General features: G+C 42.3%; 1 protein-coding gene across 1 annotated transcript; it reads left to right on the top strand.

The window, feature by feature from the left end:
* Window positions 1–2,898: 2,898 nt before the first annotated feature.
* Window positions 2,899–20,582, top strand: LOC135504489 (serine/threonine-protein kinase 35-like). The gene is made up of 3 exons (XM_064923129.1): window positions 2,899–3,627; window positions 7,741–8,539; window positions 17,235–20,582. Exons 1-2 carry the CDS (start codon window positions 3,084–3,086, stop codon window positions 8,475–8,477), a joined length of 1,281 nt encoding a protein of 426 aa, XP_064779201.1. The 5' UTR covers window positions 2,899–3,083; the 3' UTR covers window positions 8,478–8,539; window positions 17,235–20,582.
* Window positions 20,583–22,279: the final 1,697 nt, after the last annotated feature.

The raw sequence follows: 22,279 nt of genomic DNA, 5'->3' as shown, positions 1-22,279 counted from the left end.
ACCTACCCTTACCAGAAACCCTGGATAGATGGCAGCATTCGTGCAAAACTGAAAGCACATTCCACCGCATTTAATCATGGTAAGGCAACTGAGAATATGGCCAAAAACAAACAGTGTAGTTATTCCCTCCGCAAGGCAGTCAAACAAGCAAAGTGTCAGTATAGAGACATAGTGGAGTCGCAATTCAAAGGCGCAAATATGAGACGTATGTGGCACGGTCTACAGACAATCACAGATTACAAAAAGGAAACTAGCCCAGTCACGGACATTGATGTCTTGCTTCCAGACAAATTAAACAACTTCTTTGCGCGCTTTGAGAACAATACAGTGCCACTGACGTAAACCACTACCAAAGGCAGTGGGCTCTCCTTCTCCGTGGCCAACTTGAGTAAAACATTTAAACGTGTTAACCCTAGCAAGGCTGCCGACCCAGATGGCATCCCTAGCCATGTCCTCAGAGCATACGTAGATCACCATTGTTCCTGTTCCCAAGAAAGCCAAGGTAACTGAACTAAATGACTAAAGCCCCGTAGCACTCACTTCTGTCATCATGAAGTGCTTTGAGAGACTAGTCAAGGATCATATCACCTCCACCTTACATGCCACCCTAGACCCACATCAATTTGCATACCACCCCAATAGGTCCACAGACAATACAATCGCCATCACACTGCACACTGCCCTATTCCATCTGGACAAGAGGAATACCTATGTAAGAATGCTGTTAATTGACTACAGCTCAGCATTCAACACCATAGTACCCTCCAAACTCATCATTATGCTTGAGGCCCTGGGTCTCAACCCCACCCTGTGCAATTGGGTCCTGGACTTCCTGATGGGCCGCCCCCAGGTGGTGAAGGTAGGAAACAACATCTCCATTTCGCTGATCCTTAACACTGGGACCCCACAGGGGTGCGTGCTCAGCCCCCTGCTGTAATCCCTGTTCACCCATGACCGTGTGGCCATGCACGCATCCAACTCAATCATCAAGTTTGCAGACAGCACAACAGTTGTAGGCTTGATGACCAACAACAACAACGAGCCTACAGGGAGGAGGTGAGGGCACTCGGAGTGTCGTGTCAGGAAAAAAACCTCTCACTCAACATCAACAAAACAAAGGAGATGACTGAGGACTTCAGGAAATAGCAGAGGGAGCACTGGCCCATCCACATCGATGGGACAGCAGTGGAGAAGGTGGAAAGTTTCAAGTTCCTCTGTGTACACATCACAGACAAACTGAAATGGTACACCCACACAGACAGTGTGGTGAAGAAGGCGCAACAGCGCCTCTTCAACATCAGGAGGCTGAAGAAATTTGTCTTGTCACCTAAAACCCTCACGAACGTTTACAGATGCACAATTGAGAGCATTATGTTGGGCTGTATCACCGCCTGGTACAGCATCTGCACCGCCCACAAGCGCAAGGCTCTCCAGGGGGTGGTGAGGTCTGCACAATGCATCACTGGAGGCAAACTACCTGCCCTCCAGGACACCTAAAGCACCCGATGTCACAGGAAGGCCAAAAAGATAATCCAGGACAACAACCACACGAGCCACTGCCTGTTCACCCGCTACCATCCAAAAGGTGAGGTCAGTGCAGGTGCATCAAAACTGGAACCGAGAGACTGAAAAACAGCTTCTATCTCAAGGCCATCAGACTGTTAAACAGTCATTACTAACACAGAGAATGTGCTGCTTACATACAGACTTGACATCATTGGTCACTTTAATAATGCCACTTTAATAATGTTTACATATCTTGCATTACTCATCTCATATGCATATACTGTATATTATACCATCTATTGCATCTTGCCTATGCCGCTCGGTCATCGGTCATCGCTCATCCATACATTTATATGTATATATTCTTATTCCATCCCTTTACTTAGATTTGTGTGTATTAGGTAGTTGTTGTGGAATTGCTACATACTGTTAGATATTACTGCACTGTCGGAACTAGAAGCACAAGCATTTCGCTACACTCGCAATAACATTTGCTAACCATGTATGTGACCAATAACATTTTATTTGATTGGAATATATTTGTCCACATATGATATTAAAGAAAATGTGAAGGGGGCAGAGTGATTGAGGCCAAAAGGTTGATGAGTAGGAAAGAGGGTCAAAGAAGTGAAAGGTTATCAGTGATGCTGAGGTTTGAGAAAGTCTTTCCGGGAAAAGCACAGATATGATGCCTTAGTTTGAATGTTAAAGAATTTGTCCCATATGCACTGCAGTGTTTTAAATGCCAAATAATCGGACATGTAGCTGCTCAGTGTAAAGGAAAGAAAAGATGTGTGGAGGGGCTCATGATTACGGTGAATGTGGAAGCAATGTGAAGGTTAAGTGCTGTAAATCTGCGGGAGAACACAGTGCAGCATTTGGTGGATGCCAGGTACAGGGAGAGTCTAGAGAGGCTCAGAGATATAGGATCAGTCATGGTGTATCGTATGCAGAGGATGTAAAACAGATTGGTAGAACTACAGTGCGGACTGATGGAGCTTACATGGATGTACCTGTAATAAGTTGACCTACAGTCGGGGCTGGTGCTTCTGATGGTCCTGGCAGGGTTTCGAGGCCTGTTCAGAAATCTTGTGCTCATGAATGTGCGATGTCAAAAGACACTTTGATAATGAATAAAGTTGACTTCATTGCTTTTATTGGTAAGGTTATCAATTGACTCAGGTTGTGTAAAGCAGCAGGGTGTGGTGGAAGTTAGTGATTTATTTGGTTTAGAATTGTATTTTCATGGTAGTACAGAATTGGGCAGATCATGATTGATCATACATTCCAGCACAGTAAGTGGCGGCATGCACTTAAACTATTGTTTGCCGACCGCCATGATATCATAGAAGAAGAATTCGGAGCAAGCCACTCCCTCCTCTCTCTTTTTGTACATTGGGGGCTGTACAGTTGTTTATTAATCAAATTTGTTCAAAGAGCGGCATCATATAAGTAGAGAGGGCTATCTGACGTTTAATCTACAATTAAACGTCACAGGTTTGATCATTCGTTTTGACTCAAGTAATGAAAGATACACATATTTTTCCTAAACACTTGTTTTCAACTAAAAAGAAGTCATGGATATATGCAACGCGAGAAGGCGAAAGATAAGAACCCCAAGAAGTCTGCGGGCTTTCAAAAGGCTGGTTGAAGCACAGAACGCCACAATGAAGACGAAACGGGAGGTAAAACAAGAGGTGGTCAAAGTCTTGAGGGCGCTGGTGGTAGGGAACAACAACGAAGACATCGATGTCCCTATGGAGGAGGACTGTTTCTCTATGAACTTTTCCAAGAACGAGAACCTGGAGCATGCTATAGTAATGGCACCACGATACAATCTGTTGCGGGAGGTGGGAAGGGGCAGCTATGGGGTAGTGTTCGAGGCAATTGCTCTGAGGACTGGGGCAAGGGTAGCGGTTAAAAAACTGCAGTGCAACGCTCCCGAAAATGTGGAACTCGCTCTGGCCGAATTCTGGGCCTTGGCAAGCCTGGAGACGAAACACGAGAATGTGGTGCAGCTTGAGGAATGTGTGCTACAAAGGAATGGCATGGCCCAGAAAATGAGTCATGGAAATAAAAGGTCCAAACAATACCTGCGGTTGGTGGAGACTTCACTAAAAGGTAACTAACGTTAGCTAGTTTACGTTGACGAAATCCACTGCCTGTTTGATTGTCTTGTAACCCTTTTAATGACAGTAACTCGATTGAATTGATAAGATAGCTTGCTAGTTAGATCTGTGATCAATACAGAGCAGGCCAATCAAAACAATGGTTTCATTAGCAAGCTAGCTGCTAGCTCAGTGTTTTACCCATTGTTTGCAAAAAGTAGGCTAATTTGGCAAAAGTGTTGATTTGCATATAAAAAAACGAGGTGGATAAGGGAAATAAACCAAAAGTGTTGAAAACATTGTGTAACACTTTACCTATTGTTTCTATTAGGAGACTTGTTAGATGGGAGGGCAGTAAGTAAACATCTAGAATAGATTATCCACCATTATTGATTTCGTAATAAATTGTACGTTGCTCAGTGTCATACATTTGTTTTTAGTAAAAAAAGATTGTCCCAACTATAGGTTCACGTTGCCATACCGTTGTATAGGCAGTTTGCTATTTCCAGCACTTGAGAGAACACAGTGTTCTAGTTGGCCATCAGTTAAACTTGTCCTGGTTGCAAATTTGCATACATTTTTAAATTAAGCAATCAATATTTCATGCAATTTATGATATTAACCTATGATATTTCCTAATTTTTCTTATTATTAAATGCACTCCACTTAATTGTATTTTTTTCCTAATCAAGTTTATATAACCTAAATGTAAAATGTATATTAAATAGGAGTATACATTTTTATAATTTCAGAAAACTATACTTCTGTATCTTGTTTTTAATCTCTAGGCGTAAAGTTTAGAGCTTTTTTTAGCCCCTGTACTGCCTTTGCTGCCCTTTTCATAGTTGTCAATGGGCAATTCCACGGTAACTAAATTTGACTTTTTTTTACTTCAAAATGTTGCAAAACAAAAAACATTGATTTCAAAGTTCATCAATCTATACAACTCTCTAGACAAGGACACATTTGAACTATTTCCACTGAACATTTTACAAAAACACATTTACTGAAAGAACTGTGCAGATGCTAAGTTTGGTAACAGAATGATGAGTTTTTATCACTTAATTATTTAAACAAACATGATATCGGTAAAAATACTGTAACTAATTGGTAGGTAGGTCTACCTTCTGTGAAATTTCATGATCCTCATGAGGGAGAGAAATTAGAAAATATCTTAAAAAATTGCAAAGCACAAGGCAATGTTTTCTGAACATACAGAAGGCAAATCATTTATCAAAACTAAATATGTGTAGGTAATAGTTGGCAGGGTTCTTTACATCAACATTATTGTGTGTTATTTATATTACCTTAAGTTTTTTTCTGGTAGATGTTATCTAAGACCCCTTTTCTGTTTGACCAGAAATCAGAACCTTTGCGTATTCCTAATTTTTAGGATGGAAAATGGTTGAAAAATGTATATATGCCTTAATTAAATAAATACATAAAATATATATGTGACTATTAGCTTTTATTTTACATGCTCCTATAAATTTCACATGTTGGTGTTCATGGGTCCTTTTTACATGGAAATGCCCTTATGTAAGTGTCACCATTCGGGCCATTACACTTGTCAACAAATTAAATATTAATCTAGACTTCTTTTTAGCCAATAGCCATCATTTTAAAGATAGAAGGAGCTTCTCTGGGCTAAATAGTGTAAAAGTCAATAGAAATGTTTTAGCAATTTTTTTTACATTATCATTAATATTGGTCAGGTTAACCCACTTTCTGCACAGATTTGAGAGGATAGTGTTCTGAAGTCTAATGAACATAGGATGATCATCATATTTATGAAAGCTTGTTGATCAATATGTGCTCAGGTAACACACTTCAGCACTGTCTTATATGTAGGCTAGGCTACATGGATACGGCACTGTAGTGTTGTCTGCAATGCCATCTCACAAAGCTGTATTGTGTTGCTCAGGGCTTGTCCGGCAGGAAAATATCAACTTGATCCCATCTTGGAACAAGTTTCTGTCTAAGTTGATAAAGTAAGCTAGTTGTTGTATTGTATCTTGCACAATATGCACAATTAGGTTACTCCCTGCATTTTATAAACTGAAATACTACATTTTGAAACAAGTTTTATTTAAATTTCCCCATAGGTTTTCAGAACTCAGAAGCTGCATGAGCAAAATGTTGCCTATTCGGACCTTACCAATATCAGCAAGTCAATTAATGCGTTAGCCAATACCAAAACAATGGTTGACATTGTGGTTTAAAACAATTCATGAGACAGGTAGTTGTGCCTATTGTTTTTTTTCTCCAACTTCTCTCTGCCCTTGTCCCACTGGGGGTGTGACATTGTTGAAGGCAGTGCAGGGATGAAAAACAAATAGGATTTAGGGGGTTATTGGGATACTGTTTACATACCCATTTAAATCCCAGGTTCAACCCCACCATGTTGCTGACACTAGAGGGACTTGGCCTCGACTGTCTGAAGGGATTTGTAGTCCTATAGCTTGCATTAGTTTGACTCACCCTCCTCAGCTCTCAAATATGCTGACTAAGCCCGAACATTGTAGGGCACAGACAGATTACCTGTGTTTGCATTGAGTTGTAGTCTTTGGACACAGTCCCAGATACCCTAGCCAAGATCAGTGCATTGCTGATTGCACTGTTGCACACAGCCCTATCTTAATGTGTGTAGATAGTGCGCGACAGTTTATTTAGGCCTAAGCAACAAGTCCCATTTGTTTTAATAGAGATCGTTGCACATGATGTGGAAGGGGGCGGGGCATAGTTAGTGTTTTCAAAGCGGAAAGCCGCTCACGACTATGGCAGCCTACCCTTGCTAAACCCGCTTTGATGTTTAAAACCGACCTAACCTGATTTAACTTCTAACGAGCCAGCATAAAAAGACTGACCTATGACTCAGCATCGGAAGCACCCGTTTCGTACCATATGTTACTTGAGCACTCTGTCATTTCCCTCAGATCTGGATCAAATTAGCGAGACATTTTTGTTTTGGTTCAAGCATTTCTCTCCTCCACTGTTGCATGAACATGTTGGACGTGTTGCAAGTTGGGGATAATGCTAAAAGTACATTTATTATTTGCCGCTCATTGAGAATGTTAGTCTACTGGTTGATGGGGACCAGAATGAAACCATAGACCATTACATGCTGACCGGGGTCGCGCCATCGCACACATGTTGATTTTGTCCATCCACACCAGATGTGATCTGGACACGCAGGTTGAAATATCAAAACAAACTCTGAACCAACTATATTAATTTGGGGACAGGTCGAAATGCATGAAACATTCATGGCAATTTAGCTTGCTGTTGCTTGCTAATTTGTCCTGGGATATAAACATTAGGTTGTTATTTTACCTGAAATGCACGAGGTCCTCTACTCTGACAATTAATCCACAGATAAAAGGGTAAACCTAGTTAGTTTCTAGTAATTTCTCATCCTTCATGCTTCTTTTTCGGACTTTATATGTAGGTTGGCAACCAACTTTTTAAGGTGCATTACCACCACCAACTGCACTGGAATGTGGACCTCAGTTCATCTTTCAATCACCCACGTGGGTATATGATCCTAAAAACCAATGAGGCGGCGGGACTTGCAGCGCGTCAAAAATAGAACCAAGTTCTATTTTAGCGACTGGCTACGCATACGCACGTTAACGTGCGTGAGCAGTTTGGGTGAAATGATTGAATAACATGTATGTGTGTGTGTTTATTTTTCAGCGCTCGTACGCTAACTCAAGTGGTGTGGTCAGCATGTTGGAGTCCCATTCATTAGCCATTCATTAGCCTACATGAATTGTTGTTTTTCCAAGTTTTTGTCATGGCACACTTGAAATCCCATATTGTCACAAATATTGTCACAAATGTGACACAAATGTTAGTGATTAAAAGCACCATGGTGCTTGCCACTAGATTGGCTTTGTGTTCCCTTCAGTCTTTGTTGTATGCTCAAAACGCTGAGTCGCACACTGTTCTTTTTACTTCATCCAAGAGTCATCTCAAGGCATAGGGGAGTGAGCGGGTGTAAGCGGGTATCCGAGGCCTCCACAATATTGCTGAGCTACAATAAATTAAGCCTAGTGTATGAGGCCTCTCACTGTCAAGTGTGTGTGTTTTTGCTACCCTTTAATGCCGTTTTGTCTTTCCCCAGGTGAGCGGATTCTGGGCTACCCAGAGGAGCCGTGCTACCTGTGGTTCGTCATGGAGTTCTGCGAGGGCGGGGACCTTAACCAGTACATCCTGTCACGGCGGCCTGACCCGCGCACCAACAAGAGCTTCATGCGTCAGCTGACCAGCGCCGTGGCCTTCCTACACAAGAACAACATTGTGCACCGCGACCTCAAGCCCGACAACATCCTCATCTCCCAGAAGTCGGGCTTTCCTGTACTCAAAGTGGCCGACTTCGGCCTCAGCAAGGTCTGCGCTGGCTTTGGCGCCGGTGGCAACGATGGCGAAGAGCAACCCACAGCTGGTGGCGGGGACAGCAGCAACAACAAGAACGTGAACAAGTTCTGGCTGTCGTCGACTTGCGGCTCGGACTTCTTCATGGCGCCCGAGGTGTGGGAGGGCCATTACACGGCCAAGGCGGACATCTTCGCCCTGGGCATTATCATCTGGGCCATGCTGGAGCGGATCACCTTCATTGACGCTGAGTCAAAGCGTGAGCTGCTGGGCACCTATGTGCGGCAGGGCAGCGAGATCGTGCCAGTGGGCGAGGCGCTGCTGGGGAACCCCAAGATGGTCCTGCACATCCCGCAGAAGACACGCAGCACCATGTCGGAGGGGGTGAAGAAGCTGCTGCAGGACATGCTGGCGGTCAACCCCCAGGACCGGCCCGACGCCTTCCAGCTGGAGGAGCGGGTGGACCAAGTCACGCGTGCTGCGTGACACCGCTCCCATTCCCCTTTCCAACCCCTGGTCTGTCAGAGAAGGGACTGCTCTTTTACCAGGTAGGTTATCTTCCTTCTCACATAGACACACACATACATTTCACCTGCTCACTCACTCATATAGCTTCACTGAAGAGTTGACCCTTATTAAATGTGACCTAATAGCAGTTGCTCCTATTTCACTGTCAATTGATCCTATATCAGTCAGCTGTTTAGCAGCCCTGTCAGTGCCCTCCTGATTTGTTAGTATGTCACTCATGTATTTTGTCTGCCTCCACTTAACTTTCAAGAATCGCATTCCTAGGGGGTCAGTTTTTTTATTTTATTTTTATTTAACTAGGCAAATCAGTTAAGAACAAATTTACAATGTTATTTACAATGACGGCCAAACCTAACGACGCTGGGCCAATTCTGCGCCGCCCTATGGGACTCCCAATCACGGCCCGTTGTGATACAGCCTGGAATCTAACCAGGGTCTGTAGTGACGCCTCTAGCACTGAGATGCAGTGCCTTAGACCGCTGCACCACTCGGGAGCCTTGTATTAATACCCATGTAAATCAGTGAAAGCTATTCTCCTCACTGCCACATTGACTTTAATCTGAGATTAACGGTTCTTGACTTAGCAGAGGCTTTGGCCTCCCCTCTCTGTTCAGTTGCACTCAGTGCTGCAACACAAGAGAACTGGTTTGCTGGTAATGCCTTGACGCACTGACTGCTATTTCAAATACAAACATGCTGGTCCTGAGTCCAGACAAGCAATTCTGCATGCCAAAGATCCCTCGCTCAGTCCCTTACAACTCACTCGTTTTTCTGCTTATTCATCTGACCGCTCCTCCCTCCCCCTCTTTATTTTTTCTATTTCTTCTTTCTCTCTGGCTTTAATCAAAACCATGCTACCTGCCCTGAGGGGCAAAGTGTACCCTGTACGGTTGCCAGTGCCATTCCAAACTGCATCGCTCCCTCCCTCTCTCTGGCCCATTTTCCGTTCTTTCATAACGCTCTCCTGCTCTGACAGATCATCCCCTCAGGGGCCTTTAGTTTAACACTATGTTTGCCTGTAGATGAGCAGATCAGCCGGGCTCGTCCGCTTTCCAAAGCCAAACCTGGCCCAGCCCTCCACTTCCTGCTGCTCCTCCTGCGTGAGTATGGGAGATGGTATCAGTGCTCTGTAAACAAGCCCTATTCTTCTTGGGCTGAGTTGAGTAACAGATGCCCTTTGCTTACCTCTCAGGTACACTCACATCACATTTGATCATGACTTATTGGAATTTCTTGGCAGGCTGCTTAATTCCAGTTGTCTTAGCCATTTGGACTTTCAGGGCGTCTAAGGACATTGTGCCATGTTAGTCTTTGGGCCGTGGATGTCCTCACCTTGTTTTTCGGGAGAGACAAAGTAGACTACTCCCAGTGCCTCTGGTTGGCTGTAAGACACACGTTTCTTTTGAATACTTGATCTGCGCGCACTCAAAGTATTTGAAAGAAAACCAGTACTTTCAACCCAGGTTTCGGCACACTCATTGCCAGGGTGAAATGCAGCACGGAACAAAAAGTGTAAATCATAGTCCACAGACGCTGAGGCACAATAGTCCGGGTTCCCATTGTGACATAGCTACAAGGCTCTGAGACCACCATCCGCGGTGGATAATAATCCCGAACACGGACCTCCCCACAGTTCTCAACTGCAAACCAATCGTCCAATATTCTACAACACTGCTGTTGTGCTAGGCGTACACATTTTTGACTATGATAAACCCTTAAAGAGTAACTGTCAGACACAGGCTCCATTCTTCATGAGCTGATTTAATTAAGTCTGTGCGGGACTGATTTTGTTCATCCCACGAGCTAGTCCTGAAAATGTTATTTTAAGCGTATGTGACGCAGCTTGCTTGGCAGCCCCTGTCCCAGGAATTTAACGCCATATAGGCAAGATCAAAATGCACAAAAATAGCCTGAACAATGTGTTAAAAATACCAGAGATTCTCACATGGGACATCTTATTTTTGGCTATCAGTAGTGCCCATTATTGAGCTATTTCAGCCAACAGGCTAGACATAGTATGGAAGAGAGCAGAGTTGGGGCGAAATGGAAAAGGAGATCAGACACTTGACTTGAGCTATGTTTTGCATACGTTTAGGAGTGGGAGTAAAATAAATGTTATTAATATTTATTCGATGTTGGAGCTTATCATATCCAATTTTTTGTCACATGCTTCGTAAACAACCGGTGTAGATTAACAGTGAAATGTTTACTTACTGCTCCTTCCCAACAATTCTGAGATAAACATTGAAATATAATAGAAAGATGATAACATAAGGAATAAATGCACAATGAGTAAAGATAGGGGTGCCAGTACCAAGTCGATGTGCTTGGTTACGAGGTTATTTAATTAGATATGTACACAGTCCCTTCAGAAAGTATTCATGCCCCTTGACTTATTCCAAATGTTGTTGTTACAGCCTGAATTCAAAATGGGTCAAATATATTTTAAGTCACCCATCTATACACAATAACCCATAATGACAAAGTGAAAACATGTTTTTAGAATTCTCTGGAAATTTATTGAAATACTTTGTAGAAGCACCTTTGGCGGCGTTGAGTTGTCTTTGGTACGTCTCTATCTGCTTTGCACATATGGATCTGGGGATTTTCTTCCTTGCAGATTTTCTCAAGCTCTTAAGTTAGATGGGGAGCGGCAGTGAACAGCAATCTTCAAGTCTTTCCACATATTTTCAATGTGATTCATGTCTGGGCCACTCAAGGACTTGTAGTTAGGAATGTATTCAACTGAAATGTGTCTTCCGCATTTAACACTACCTCTCTGATTCAGAGAGGTGCGGGGGGCTGCCTTAATCGACATCCACGTCTTCGGCATCCTGGGAACAGTGGGTTAACTGCCTTGCTCAGGGGCAGAATGACAGATTTCTACCTAGTCAGCTCGGGGATTCGATCCAGCAACCTTCCGGTTACTGGCCCAACGCTCTAACCACTAGGCTACGTAGGTGGACTCCAATGAAGCTGTAGTGACATCGCAAGGATTATCAAAGGAAATTTGATGCACCTGAGCTCAAGTGTCATAGCAAAGGGGTATGAATACTTATGTCAATTAGATATTTAATTTTCAATAAATTAGCAAACATTTCTGGAAACATGTTTTCACTTTGGCATTATGGGGTATTGTGTGCAGATGGGTGAGAAATCCATTTAGAATTCAGGCTTTGACACAACAAAATCTGGAATAAGTTAAGGGGTATGAATACTTTCTGAAGGCTCTGTATGGGTAGGAGTAATGTGACTAGGCAACAGGATAGATGATGAGCAGTAGCAGCATCGTATGTGATGAGTCAGAAGAGTTAGTACAAAGCAGGATCAATGCAGATAGTCAGCGAGAATTAGCCTTTATGAATAGTGCGACAGAGGTGCTTTTAATACAATAGAAACAACAGAAAGACAACCTTTTAGAAAATCTGCTGGACTTAAAAAGTTGTCTGTCTGACCGCCCTTTCCCGCAGCATGAAAAACGCTGATCGCGCCGCAATGATCTCTGTCGGGGCCCACGGGAATGCAGCGCTCTGCTTGGTTGCATGGGATACAACTGTGACTTCACGCAGCAGACAGCTCAGAGGAATGGGGCAATCTTGTCAAGAATCTTGTCAAAAAACGTGTCAACTCAAAACCTCTGTGGATTAAGACAGTAGCCTCACGCTACGTTAGCTCACATTTTAATGGAATTGGTTGAATGTGTTAGATTGTGCTCAATCTCTAAGGATCCTTCTAATAAACCTAATCTCTCGTAGATGAGATTGAGGACTGGACGGTTTAGATATCTGAAGTTCCAATCTGACGCTCTGAACTTGAACCCAGATGGTCAGAGTTTTTGGGGCACTCCGACCAATCCCCAATGCTTTAGACTGCCGTTCACCTTTTTCCCCCCTCGCCACTCCCCTCCCAGCAGCCCAGTGTGCCATGAGTGTCAGTGAGTTAACTGTGAAGTAGGGCCGGGCGCAAGAATCAAGGTTTTATAGAAATGTTTGTTCTCGTGCTGTCTTTTTGGTCTCATCTGCTTCACTCCTGCTGTTACTGTTCACCTTCTCATTTCCACACATACAGCAAACCCCTCCCCCCGGCCACTCACCATATCAAAGATGAGCCATCACGTCTTCCTGACTGATTTGGCCCAACAGAATCATATGGACACCGAAAGACATTGACTTTATTTTACTGTAATAGAGAAGTTACCCTTTCTATTGCTCCTCTTTTTATGTTTCAACTATTCAAACTGCACGTAGAGCCGACTACTAAAACAGAAGTATCAATGAATATTGATTGTTGTGCGGTACCACTTACTGTTAAAGCATTTTAGCCAAAGACAGATATACTAGCTGTTCTGGTTAAATTTGTAACAAAAAGGGCATTTTCATAGACTGACTTGAAAGCAATATCAGTGAATATTGCAAAAAAGCAGGTATAACTATTTTGATAAAATAATTCAATTATTAGTGGGTATTATGGTTGTGGAAGGCTTATATTTAGCCTAGGTATAACTTCACAAGCCCTGAATTCATTTGATTTTTGCTGACTGTTTGAAATGCAGTGTATTTTAAAGTTAATTGTGCAACAAAGCTTACTTAGAGAACATTAAAAAAAAATCTCTCTCTCTCTATATATATCTCCACCTAAACATTTGAAAATAATCAAGATATGATTTTTAGGCCATATCGCCCAGCTGCGTACTGTTGCGTGTCTCGACCGGTGTGGAGTGGCCTCATTTTCTCCTGCAGGATGCAGGGATAGCTGTTATGCCTGTTATGTAACCCACCCCTGGTACCCTGTCTGATGGGAGAATCCATCATCTGTCACACGGGGGGGGGGGGGTTAGATCTTGAGAACACAGAGGGGGCTTACAGTGAGGTGGTGGGGTTTTAAACCTGTGTTAAATACAAATCCTTTCAGTGTTCAAGGATCAGGCTAAACTGAAAGTGACATCTTCTCTGTCCAGTACCACCACCACTGCCGTGGGCATCCTCCATCGCTGTTGTTGTTGTCCAACGTCTCTCTCTCTCACACACACACTTGCACACTCTCAGAGCGGTCTATGGTTACTGTTAGCTCCTTCTATGCAAGGGTTTACTGAGGCTCACGTTTGGAACATTTTGTCCTCTGCCTGCCAGCCTGTGTATCTGTGTGCCTCTACCCAGATAAACCAGGCCAATGCGCTTTAGCTTCCCCCCCCGCCTTTACTTAAACTGAGGTTCTGTTTTATTTTGAGCATCTGTGTTTTGTTGGCCATCTTTTTTTTTTTATTGAGATGATTTTGTATGAACTGAGGGATTTCGAGTGCCCTGCACATGAGTAACATCAGCAGGGTATATTGACTGTGGTGCCTTACGCAAGTCTTTCTATGTACAGTGTATAGGTTCCAAACTGGGTCTAGTTCAACCCTATCTTAGGGCACACGGTACACTTTAGGTGAGCAGAAGAACGCATGTTTAAACTTGGAAGTCGCTCTCTTTCTCTCCATCTACTATCAGTCTATATGGAAATGGTGTCGTTTAGACAGTGATTTGGCTGTATGGTACAGAATGTACTCAATGTGTTCTGTGGGTGTGTCTCACCATATGTATAGAGGTTTGTTGTCATGGAAACCGGTTGGGGGGGGGTGATTGAAGTCAGTGAAAGCTAAATGCAATATTTGAGTTGTGAAATGCCAACAGGGGGTCACTTTTTATATATGATTTTGGGGGGGGGGAGTGGGGGGCGGGTGTCCAAGAACGAGAATGTTTTTGCTTAGTTAATTAACCGGGGTGTTTTGAACTTTGTTTTGCTGTCTGCACCCCTCGGTCTTGTTTCACCCTGCCTTCGACTGCCTGGGTTACTGACTGGCAGTGCTCGGGTTCTGCATTGGCATGTACAGTTGTGAGTCGACCGAATCTGTGCTGTGTTTGGTTTCAATCACTTTCTTTTGTCGGGCACACTGGAGTAGGCTATACAGTGTGTCTTTGAGCATTGTTCTGCTGAGCCTCAGTTTGGTCTTCTGGCTGGAGCCTTTTTAAACTCTCATTTATTGATAAGACGGGCATGATCAGCTGGTGTTGTTGCAAAAAAGCTTGCTCTCAGGGATATTTTTAGTGATGAACTCTGATTTTTTTTTAGATAAGTCTCACTGCTGCTATAGCTTCACTGAGTGTCTCAAAGATCCACACACGTTTGCCAACCCTGACCGAAACCATGATTCACCACTATCCCACAAATACTCAACCCCCGTTGATATCTAATCACTTCAAGATGGGTGAATTACCTGAGGCTGGAATGGTGAATTCCTCCCAAACCTGAAAACAAACAGGCAGGCACAGCCAACCTCGGCGTGAGCTTGGGCATTGCGTAAGTTGCGTTGCATAAGTTTGTCAGTTTCTCTCTTTTGCTTTCTTTTCCCTAAGCGCTTTTAATGGTTTTTGGTGGTGCTGTTGTGGTCGTACAGAGAATGTTATAACTGGTTTTGAGTTTGGGTGAGGACCAGACTCCTCTGCTAGTTTTAATTGCTTGCACTCACTCACTCACTGTTACAGAACTTGCCTGGCAGTGGTGGGCGGACTGAGGCTTTTCAGGCCTTTTAAAACGCAGGAGCAGAAATGATTAGTTAGTTGAGTATAAGAGGGTGGCACATTGGAGATCTAAAGAGGAGCTTAAAGACCTAGTGCAGTCAAAAACGTGATTTCCCTGTGTTTTATATAAAAACGCAACATTTAAACTGTTGCTTGCATGAGCTGAAATGATCCCTGAAATATTCCAAGAACACAAAAAGCTTATTTCTCCCCAATTTTGTGCAAAAATGTGTTGACATCCCTGTTAAGGTGCATTTCTCCTTTGCCAAGAAAATCCATCCACCTGACAGGAGAGGCATATCAAGAAGCTGATTAAATGGCATGATCATTACACAAGTGCACCTTGTGCTGGGGACAATAATAGGCACTCTAAAATGTGCAGTTTTGTCACAATATATTGCAATAGATGTTTCAAGTTTTGAGGAAGCGTGCAACTGGCACGCTACGCTGACTGCAGGAATGTCAACCAAAGCTGTTGCAAGAGAATTTAGTGTTAATTTCTCTACCGTAACCCGCCTCCACCATAGTTTTAGAGAATTTGGCAGTACGTACAACTGGCCTCACAACTGCAGACCACGTGTAACAATGCCAGCCCAGTACCTCCACATCCGGCTTCTTCACCTGCATGATGTGAGAGGTTAGGGCCTAGCTCCCAGAGAGTAGTCCTATTCCCTCCCAGGCCCACCCATGTCTGCGCCCCTGCCCAGTCATGGGAAATCCATAGATTAGGGCCTAATTTATTTAAATTGACTGATATCCTTATATGAACTGTAACTCAGTAAAATCTTTGAAATTGTTGTTTTTGTTCAGTATATTTCCACGCTATGAGGTTGGAATAATACTGAGAAAATTATGGTGAAACCCTTTTACTATGAGAACTGCTTGAAATGTCAGCCTTTTGGTGGGGTGGAGTTTTGGCCTTCCATGGTGACAGCACCATGCGGTAAATTAGTTAATAGATCAAAAATAGAGTTCCAAACCTCTTTGCCAACAGCAAATGTTCAGTTTTCCCCTCCCCCAGCCCAAACCATTGACAGTCCTAGCAAAAGTCTTGCTTGAGAAATTGCTCTGCATGCTAGTGGCATGGGTGAAAGTTGTGTTTCAGCAGACTTTAAATGGCCCTCTGCTCAGAATAGGTGTCTCCCACCTCCCACGAGTCTTGACAGGATCTTTAGCTGGGTTGTGTTCATTAGGCACTAACAGACCAACAGGAAGGGACTACATGGACTCTTCCAATAAGAACCGCTCATTTCCATTTTTCCGTTGCAAAAATATTCGAAAGCATTTTATTTTGCTTGTGACCCTGGCACAGTCTTCCTCCTCAACAAGCCTGCACATGAATGGGAGGTGAAGTCAGCTACCACCATCGATCGATCCCCCCTGGGCTTAAGAGCAATCCATAATGGCTGGCTTTTAGCCTGACAGTGTCAGCTGCCGCAGGGCCCTTACAGCAGCTGAGAGTGCTGCAAGCAGTTAGTGAAGGAAAGGGGCCCTTTTGCTCATGGAACACAAGCGCTGCAGTGGTTGCTGCATGAGAGGGGAGATTCATGGAGTTGTGCAGACTTTTTACAGCCTCAGTGGAGACCACTGTAAAGAAGCTATTTTTTTTACTTTTAAAAATCATCAATATATCAATATAATTATCAGTGTCATTTTTAAAAATGACATTCGAGCAGTTTGTCTTTTTCATGTCAAGTGGGTTCTTTTTATGCATCAGTCCAGCTGGCCCACTTGGTCACATACCATGTGGTATGAGTTATGCAACCTATCCATGGCACGTACTTCACTACTTAATAGTGTGCATCATTGAGATTAAAGTGAAAACTAAAGGATCTGGGTTACGTCATCAACAGTTTCAGTGTTTGTTTGTTTTTTGGAGTGGTTGTCATGGTATTTATACCATGACTCATGACACTATCGGAAGTCTCGGACTTGTCAACCAATCAGGGTCTAAATCCCACCAATCTCGCACATCTGAATGGCCTTGCATAATGGAATATTTGTATAGGCTATACATTTTGTATGCACAGATCAGTGAATGCACTGGAGTTCCACAGTACACTATTAGCACTGCCTAAAGAATTATGATAACCTGTGGGCCTGTATTTCATATTGACGAACATTCAATCATCTGGTTCTCTCTCTTTCTCCACAGATTGGTATACAAACTGAAGGTGGGATTCCACATCAGAACAGAGGTGTAAAAAGGGACTCTGAACTGTGAAACCTCTACAATTGCTCCCAAATGTGAAAGAATGGAGGGTTTGCGGTCAGCGCTTCTAAAATCAGGACACCTTTATCGGGAAAGCTATGCAATAAGTCATATGAGAAGTCAGGTCCTCTCCCACCGCACCTTTTTATTTTTAAAAAGCCGAAAGACATTCACCAATGGACGACGGTCAAGTATGCCAGAACACAAAGTGTTCCTTGGCACACCTGGTTTGGAATGGGGGCAGCAGTAGCCTTGAGGTTGGAGAAGCAGGCCAGTATCTGGAGGGTTGCCGGTTCGAATCCCAATCCTGAAGAGGGCAAAAATATGGCGAGAGTGAGCCAGCAGGTGCCACCTACCTCTCCAACCTAATGTGTGTTTGTGTGGATGTGTGTGTATCCGGGGGGTTAGATAAAATGTCCATCCTGTAGGGACTATAAAGTATATCTTAATGGCCACAAGGAGTAATAATGATTTGTTATTTGATGAGCTGGTCTTCAAAATAAATTTTTCTCAATGTCGTTTTTTTATTTTAATTGGTCTGGACATGTACTGTTTCTTCCTTCTTCTCCAATGTTGATGTGTGTTGGATGGGGCCACAGGCTAGTATGGATGGATAATCGTTCATGTATATACCGGAGAGGATAACATGTTGCACTGTGTACCCTCTATACCAGAGTTTTAAAAAGTATTCCTAAAACGACCGACAATAATGATGTAGAAGAAGGGACTTGTATACTGTGAATTGGAAATGTGAATTCAGTTCAATACAACTTTATTTATAGACAATTTATAAAGATGGGTTATATTGGGTAGTTCAGTACACAGCGCCCCATGTCCCCTGTCCTCAATGTGGACACATTGCACTAGTATCAACCAAGCAGCATCAACACCCCTGTTCCCCTCCCTCTACACCCTTGTGCCTTATTAGACTTTCATCAAATGGAGGGGTAACCAATTTGATTCCTAAGTAGTTTGATGTTGTTGTTTTTTTACATGCAGTATATCATTTCCCCTTGGTAGCAGGCCTATATAATATGATAATATTGTTATGTCGTGCATTTGAAGCCAAACGGTGCCATCTCCCTATATATAAGATCATAAAATGGTTTTAGGGGAATTACCTATTGCGTAAACCAAATTGTACCAGAGTTGTGGACACTGATGTCACAATTTTAATATTGGGCTAAATATAAATTGATTATGTTATATCTCCAAAATTTTGGTATGAAACGGAATCATGTTAATTTCAGACCGCAAAATTGACTGATTAGCTAGTAACTACGATGAAAGGTCTTGCATTATTGTATGTCACTCACTTAAGTTGACATTGACGGTGTCTTTTTTTTATACAGAAATGAATAATGAAATGTGGCTGTTGGCTACTGTGAGCATGTTATGGTTTCATTGTGAGGTTTGTGTATGAAGATTCAGGACCCTCACCAAAGGGGATTTTAGACTCACTTTAAGCCTAGTGCCAATTAAGGGCAAAGCAGGCAACTTTGAGCGCTTCGAAATTCCTTTTAAACTCTCATTTACTTCTTTGACTTTGGATATTGTAACCATAACATTTGCTGATAACATCATGTAAATAATGCTATGGAATGAGATCAAAAGGACAGTTGTGATCAACAACGTCTGATCTTTGTAATTGAATGGTTTTTGAATATCTGTTGGAGGTTCTTCAGTTTAGGATGTCGACTGTTTGGCATTGGTAATAGTTCCCCCAGGTAGCACCACGACTAAAAAAAAAAGTGGTTTTAAAAAATCACATTTTCCTCGCTCACCACAGAGCCGTTTTTAGTTGTCACGTCACTGTAAACGCGATGTGTGTGGGAATAACAGTTGAATGGACAGATACTATTGTACACACACAAAACGCATAGTCATCGTCGTCGTTTTTCAAACACTACCACTTAAGAGTCTACCATCTAGATTCTGAAGTGTCTTTTTGCAATGTTTCTGACTTGTAATGACTCTTCCTAGTATTTTAGTAAGTCTGAGTGACTACTCGTTCACGTAATGGTTGACAGTCTAAACCAGGGCTGGATCTTTCCAAAAAACTAATCCTGGATTGCAGAATGTGGACTTCAGCAAGCACCAACCAACAAACAGTTGAACCACAGCATATTGGGAATGTTCTCTGTGTTATCTATTCGCTTTTATTTTAAGTGAGCACGGTAGTTGACGATTGATTCATAGACATGTTTCCAGGATTCGGTTGGGACCGTATCTTGTCAAGGCAACCCATTCTTTCCTTTTTTTATTAGTCTAGTTTCCTGTTTTTTCTTCTTCTTTCGTTTACAGCTATTGACAAACACTCGGATCTGTGTTTGATAGTCTAGTCCTACCTCAGTCTCCTTCTCTGACCGTTGTCTTTCACTAGACCGTCTCACTAGATTACTTTTAAACTGGTTTCGGTCTAGACCTGTTTAATTTGCGTTTTTAGAGGGCCATTTCTTTAACTGTGATAAATTTAGACCCGAGTCAGTTTTTCTTTAACCTCAACCAACCTCACTGGTCAAACTCCTCTGACGCTTTTAGATTATTTTATTTTTTTTGCTACCGTTAGCTACTCTGATCGCCGTTTGAGATTTTGAATACTTTACCTTCAAGCTTCTCTGCAGATAACTTTGCCTTTTTAGATTTTTTTTTTTTTTACAGATAATCTCAGAAGTTAACACACCTCTTTCTCAGATACCTCTATTTTAATGTTAGACAGTACACCCAGTGACACTCAGTTTTACTTAAGAGACCAGTTTGTTACCTGGAAAACCTCTTGTAGCCTCTGACCTCTTTCGGTGTTAACAAGTAAGTGAGCACTCCCTTTAACGTCATGGCAACGTCTACTGTTGCATGACTACTCTACGTTCATGTTTTACGTTGAAATATACTGTATATGATAAGGGAACTGAAGCTCTTTCCGCCACCTATTGTTCATACATGATGGCGTATCTTGTTGGGAGTAGTGAAGACTTTGCGTGTAGGTTACATGTGTATTGCCATGGTTTAAGGGGAGCACTAGTCATACAGCTACTGTGATGATTATGCTTAAAAACCAACCCACTCCTCTATGCAACCTTCTTTCACTGTACAAGGAACCAAACCATTCGTGGTGTTCTGTTTTGTTCTCCTGAACTAATACTTATTTCAGCACCTATGTCAATGTGTGTATACACTTTTTTGTTTAAGCTAACTTGAGCCATTAGATGTTTTAGTAAAGCATATTTTTTTGTTGTTGCTGTAAATGTTTGACAACTTCAGTTTCTCTTGAAATAAATTATAAAAAAATAAGTATTCTTTTTTTATTAGGACCAAATCATCAGACCAAATCTTTCATTACACATGACATAAACTGCATTTTATAATTAATTGTCCAATATACATTGGGCTCAAACAAACCTCTGCTAGCGATCTAATCGTTTATGAACTGGCTGAACCACCTATAGTATCTAACCACCAAGTGCATGGCACAACTAGAATAGACAGATTGCATTAACAAATTATACTCCCACATTTAAGAATGTATTACCATTTTGGTCCTAGTCTTTACAAATGTAATTTATTATAATTTATAGTAATGGTTGAAACAGAATAAATGGAATGGTTTTGAACAGTGATACCATTCCAGCCACTATTGTGAGACGTCATCTTCTCAGCAGCCTCCTGTGCTGTATTTGTCTGTAAATAAATGTGCTAACTAAATGATCGTAGTTGGCGTAGGCTACATTTCCAGTCTGATCATTTTATTGATGTCAGTCTTCCATGTATCTTTTTCCTGTTTTGATTTAGTTCAGATGGTCTGCAAGTTTTATTCTACAGTTTTTCGCTGCAACCAGTTTTTTTCTTGTGGCTCGGATTTCCGTGTAATCTCCGTTAGTGGTAACCCGCAGGTGCTGTGTCTTTGTTGCAATACTATGTTTTTAACGAGCTCAACACATTACCCTGTCTCTCACCATTGTATTCCTCAAAAATAACATTACTGTTTGTACTGGTATTATATAACTGGGTGTTTATACGCTTTATATATTGTTCATTGAGGTGGATCCCTGACAATGAAAACTAATAAACCACTTTCAAAATAACTTTTACATAGTCATTTTAAAGACCACGGAGACTACATTTTTATTTGGGAGCCAAGCTGCAGTAAAGCAGAGCTCCAACTGATAATGTATACCTTTATTTAACTAGGCAAGTAAGTTAAGTACACATTCTTATTTTCAATGACGGCCTAGGAATGGTGGGTTAACTGCCTCGTTCAGGGACAAAACGACAGATGTTCACCTTGTCAGCTCGGGGGATTCAATCTTGCAATAGTCCAACGCAATAACGACCTGCCTCTCTCTCGTTGGACTCCACAATGCCTGTTACCCGAAAGTAAGCGAAGGTAAATTGCTAGCTAGAATTAAATTTATCTTATAAAAAACAATCAATCGTAATCACTAGTTTACACATGGTTGATGATATTACTAGATATTATCTAGAGTGTCCTGCGTTGCATATAATCTGACTGACCATACAAGTATCTAAGTATCTGACTGAGCGGTGGTAGGCAGAAGCAGGCTCGTAAACATTCGTTCAAACAGCACTTTCGTTGTGCGGCAAGCATTGCGCTGTTTATGACTTCAAGCCTATCAACTCCCGAGATGAGGCTGTTGTAACCGAAGTGAAATGGCTGGCTAGTAAGCGCGCCCTAATAGCGTTTCAAACATCACTCGCTCTGAGCCTTCTAGTAGTTGTTTCCCTTGCTCTGCATGGGTAACGCTGCTTCGATGGTGGCTGTTGTCTTTGTGTTGCTGGTTCGAGCCCAGGGAGGAGCGAGGAGAGGGACGGAAGCTATACTGTCACACTGGCAATACTCAAGTGCCTATAAGAACATCCAACAGTCAAAGGTTAATGAAATACAAATGGTATAGAGGGAAATAATAATAACTACAACCTAAAACGTCTTACCTCGGAATATTGAAGACTCATGTTAAAATAAACCACCA

Source organism: Oncorhynchus masou, chromosome 18, assembly GCF_036934945.1.
Source record: "Oncorhynchus masou masou isolate Uvic2021 chromosome 18, UVic_Omas_1.1, whole genome shotgun sequence".
Classification (NCBI taxonomy): Eukaryota; Metazoa; Chordata; class Actinopteri; order Salmoniformes; family Salmonidae; genus Oncorhynchus; species Oncorhynchus masou.
This window is presented reverse-complemented; position numbering and strand designations above follow the sequence as displayed.

Coding starts and splice junctions, on each gene's coding strand:
- LOC135504489 (XM_064923129.1), top strand. CDS start 3,084: ATGGATATATGCAACGCGAGAAGGCGAAAGATAAGAACCCCAAGAAGT. Junction 3,628..7,740: donor GGTGGAGACTTCACTAAAAG/GTAACTAACGTT, acceptor GTCTTTCCCCAG/GTGAGCGGATTCTGGGCTAC.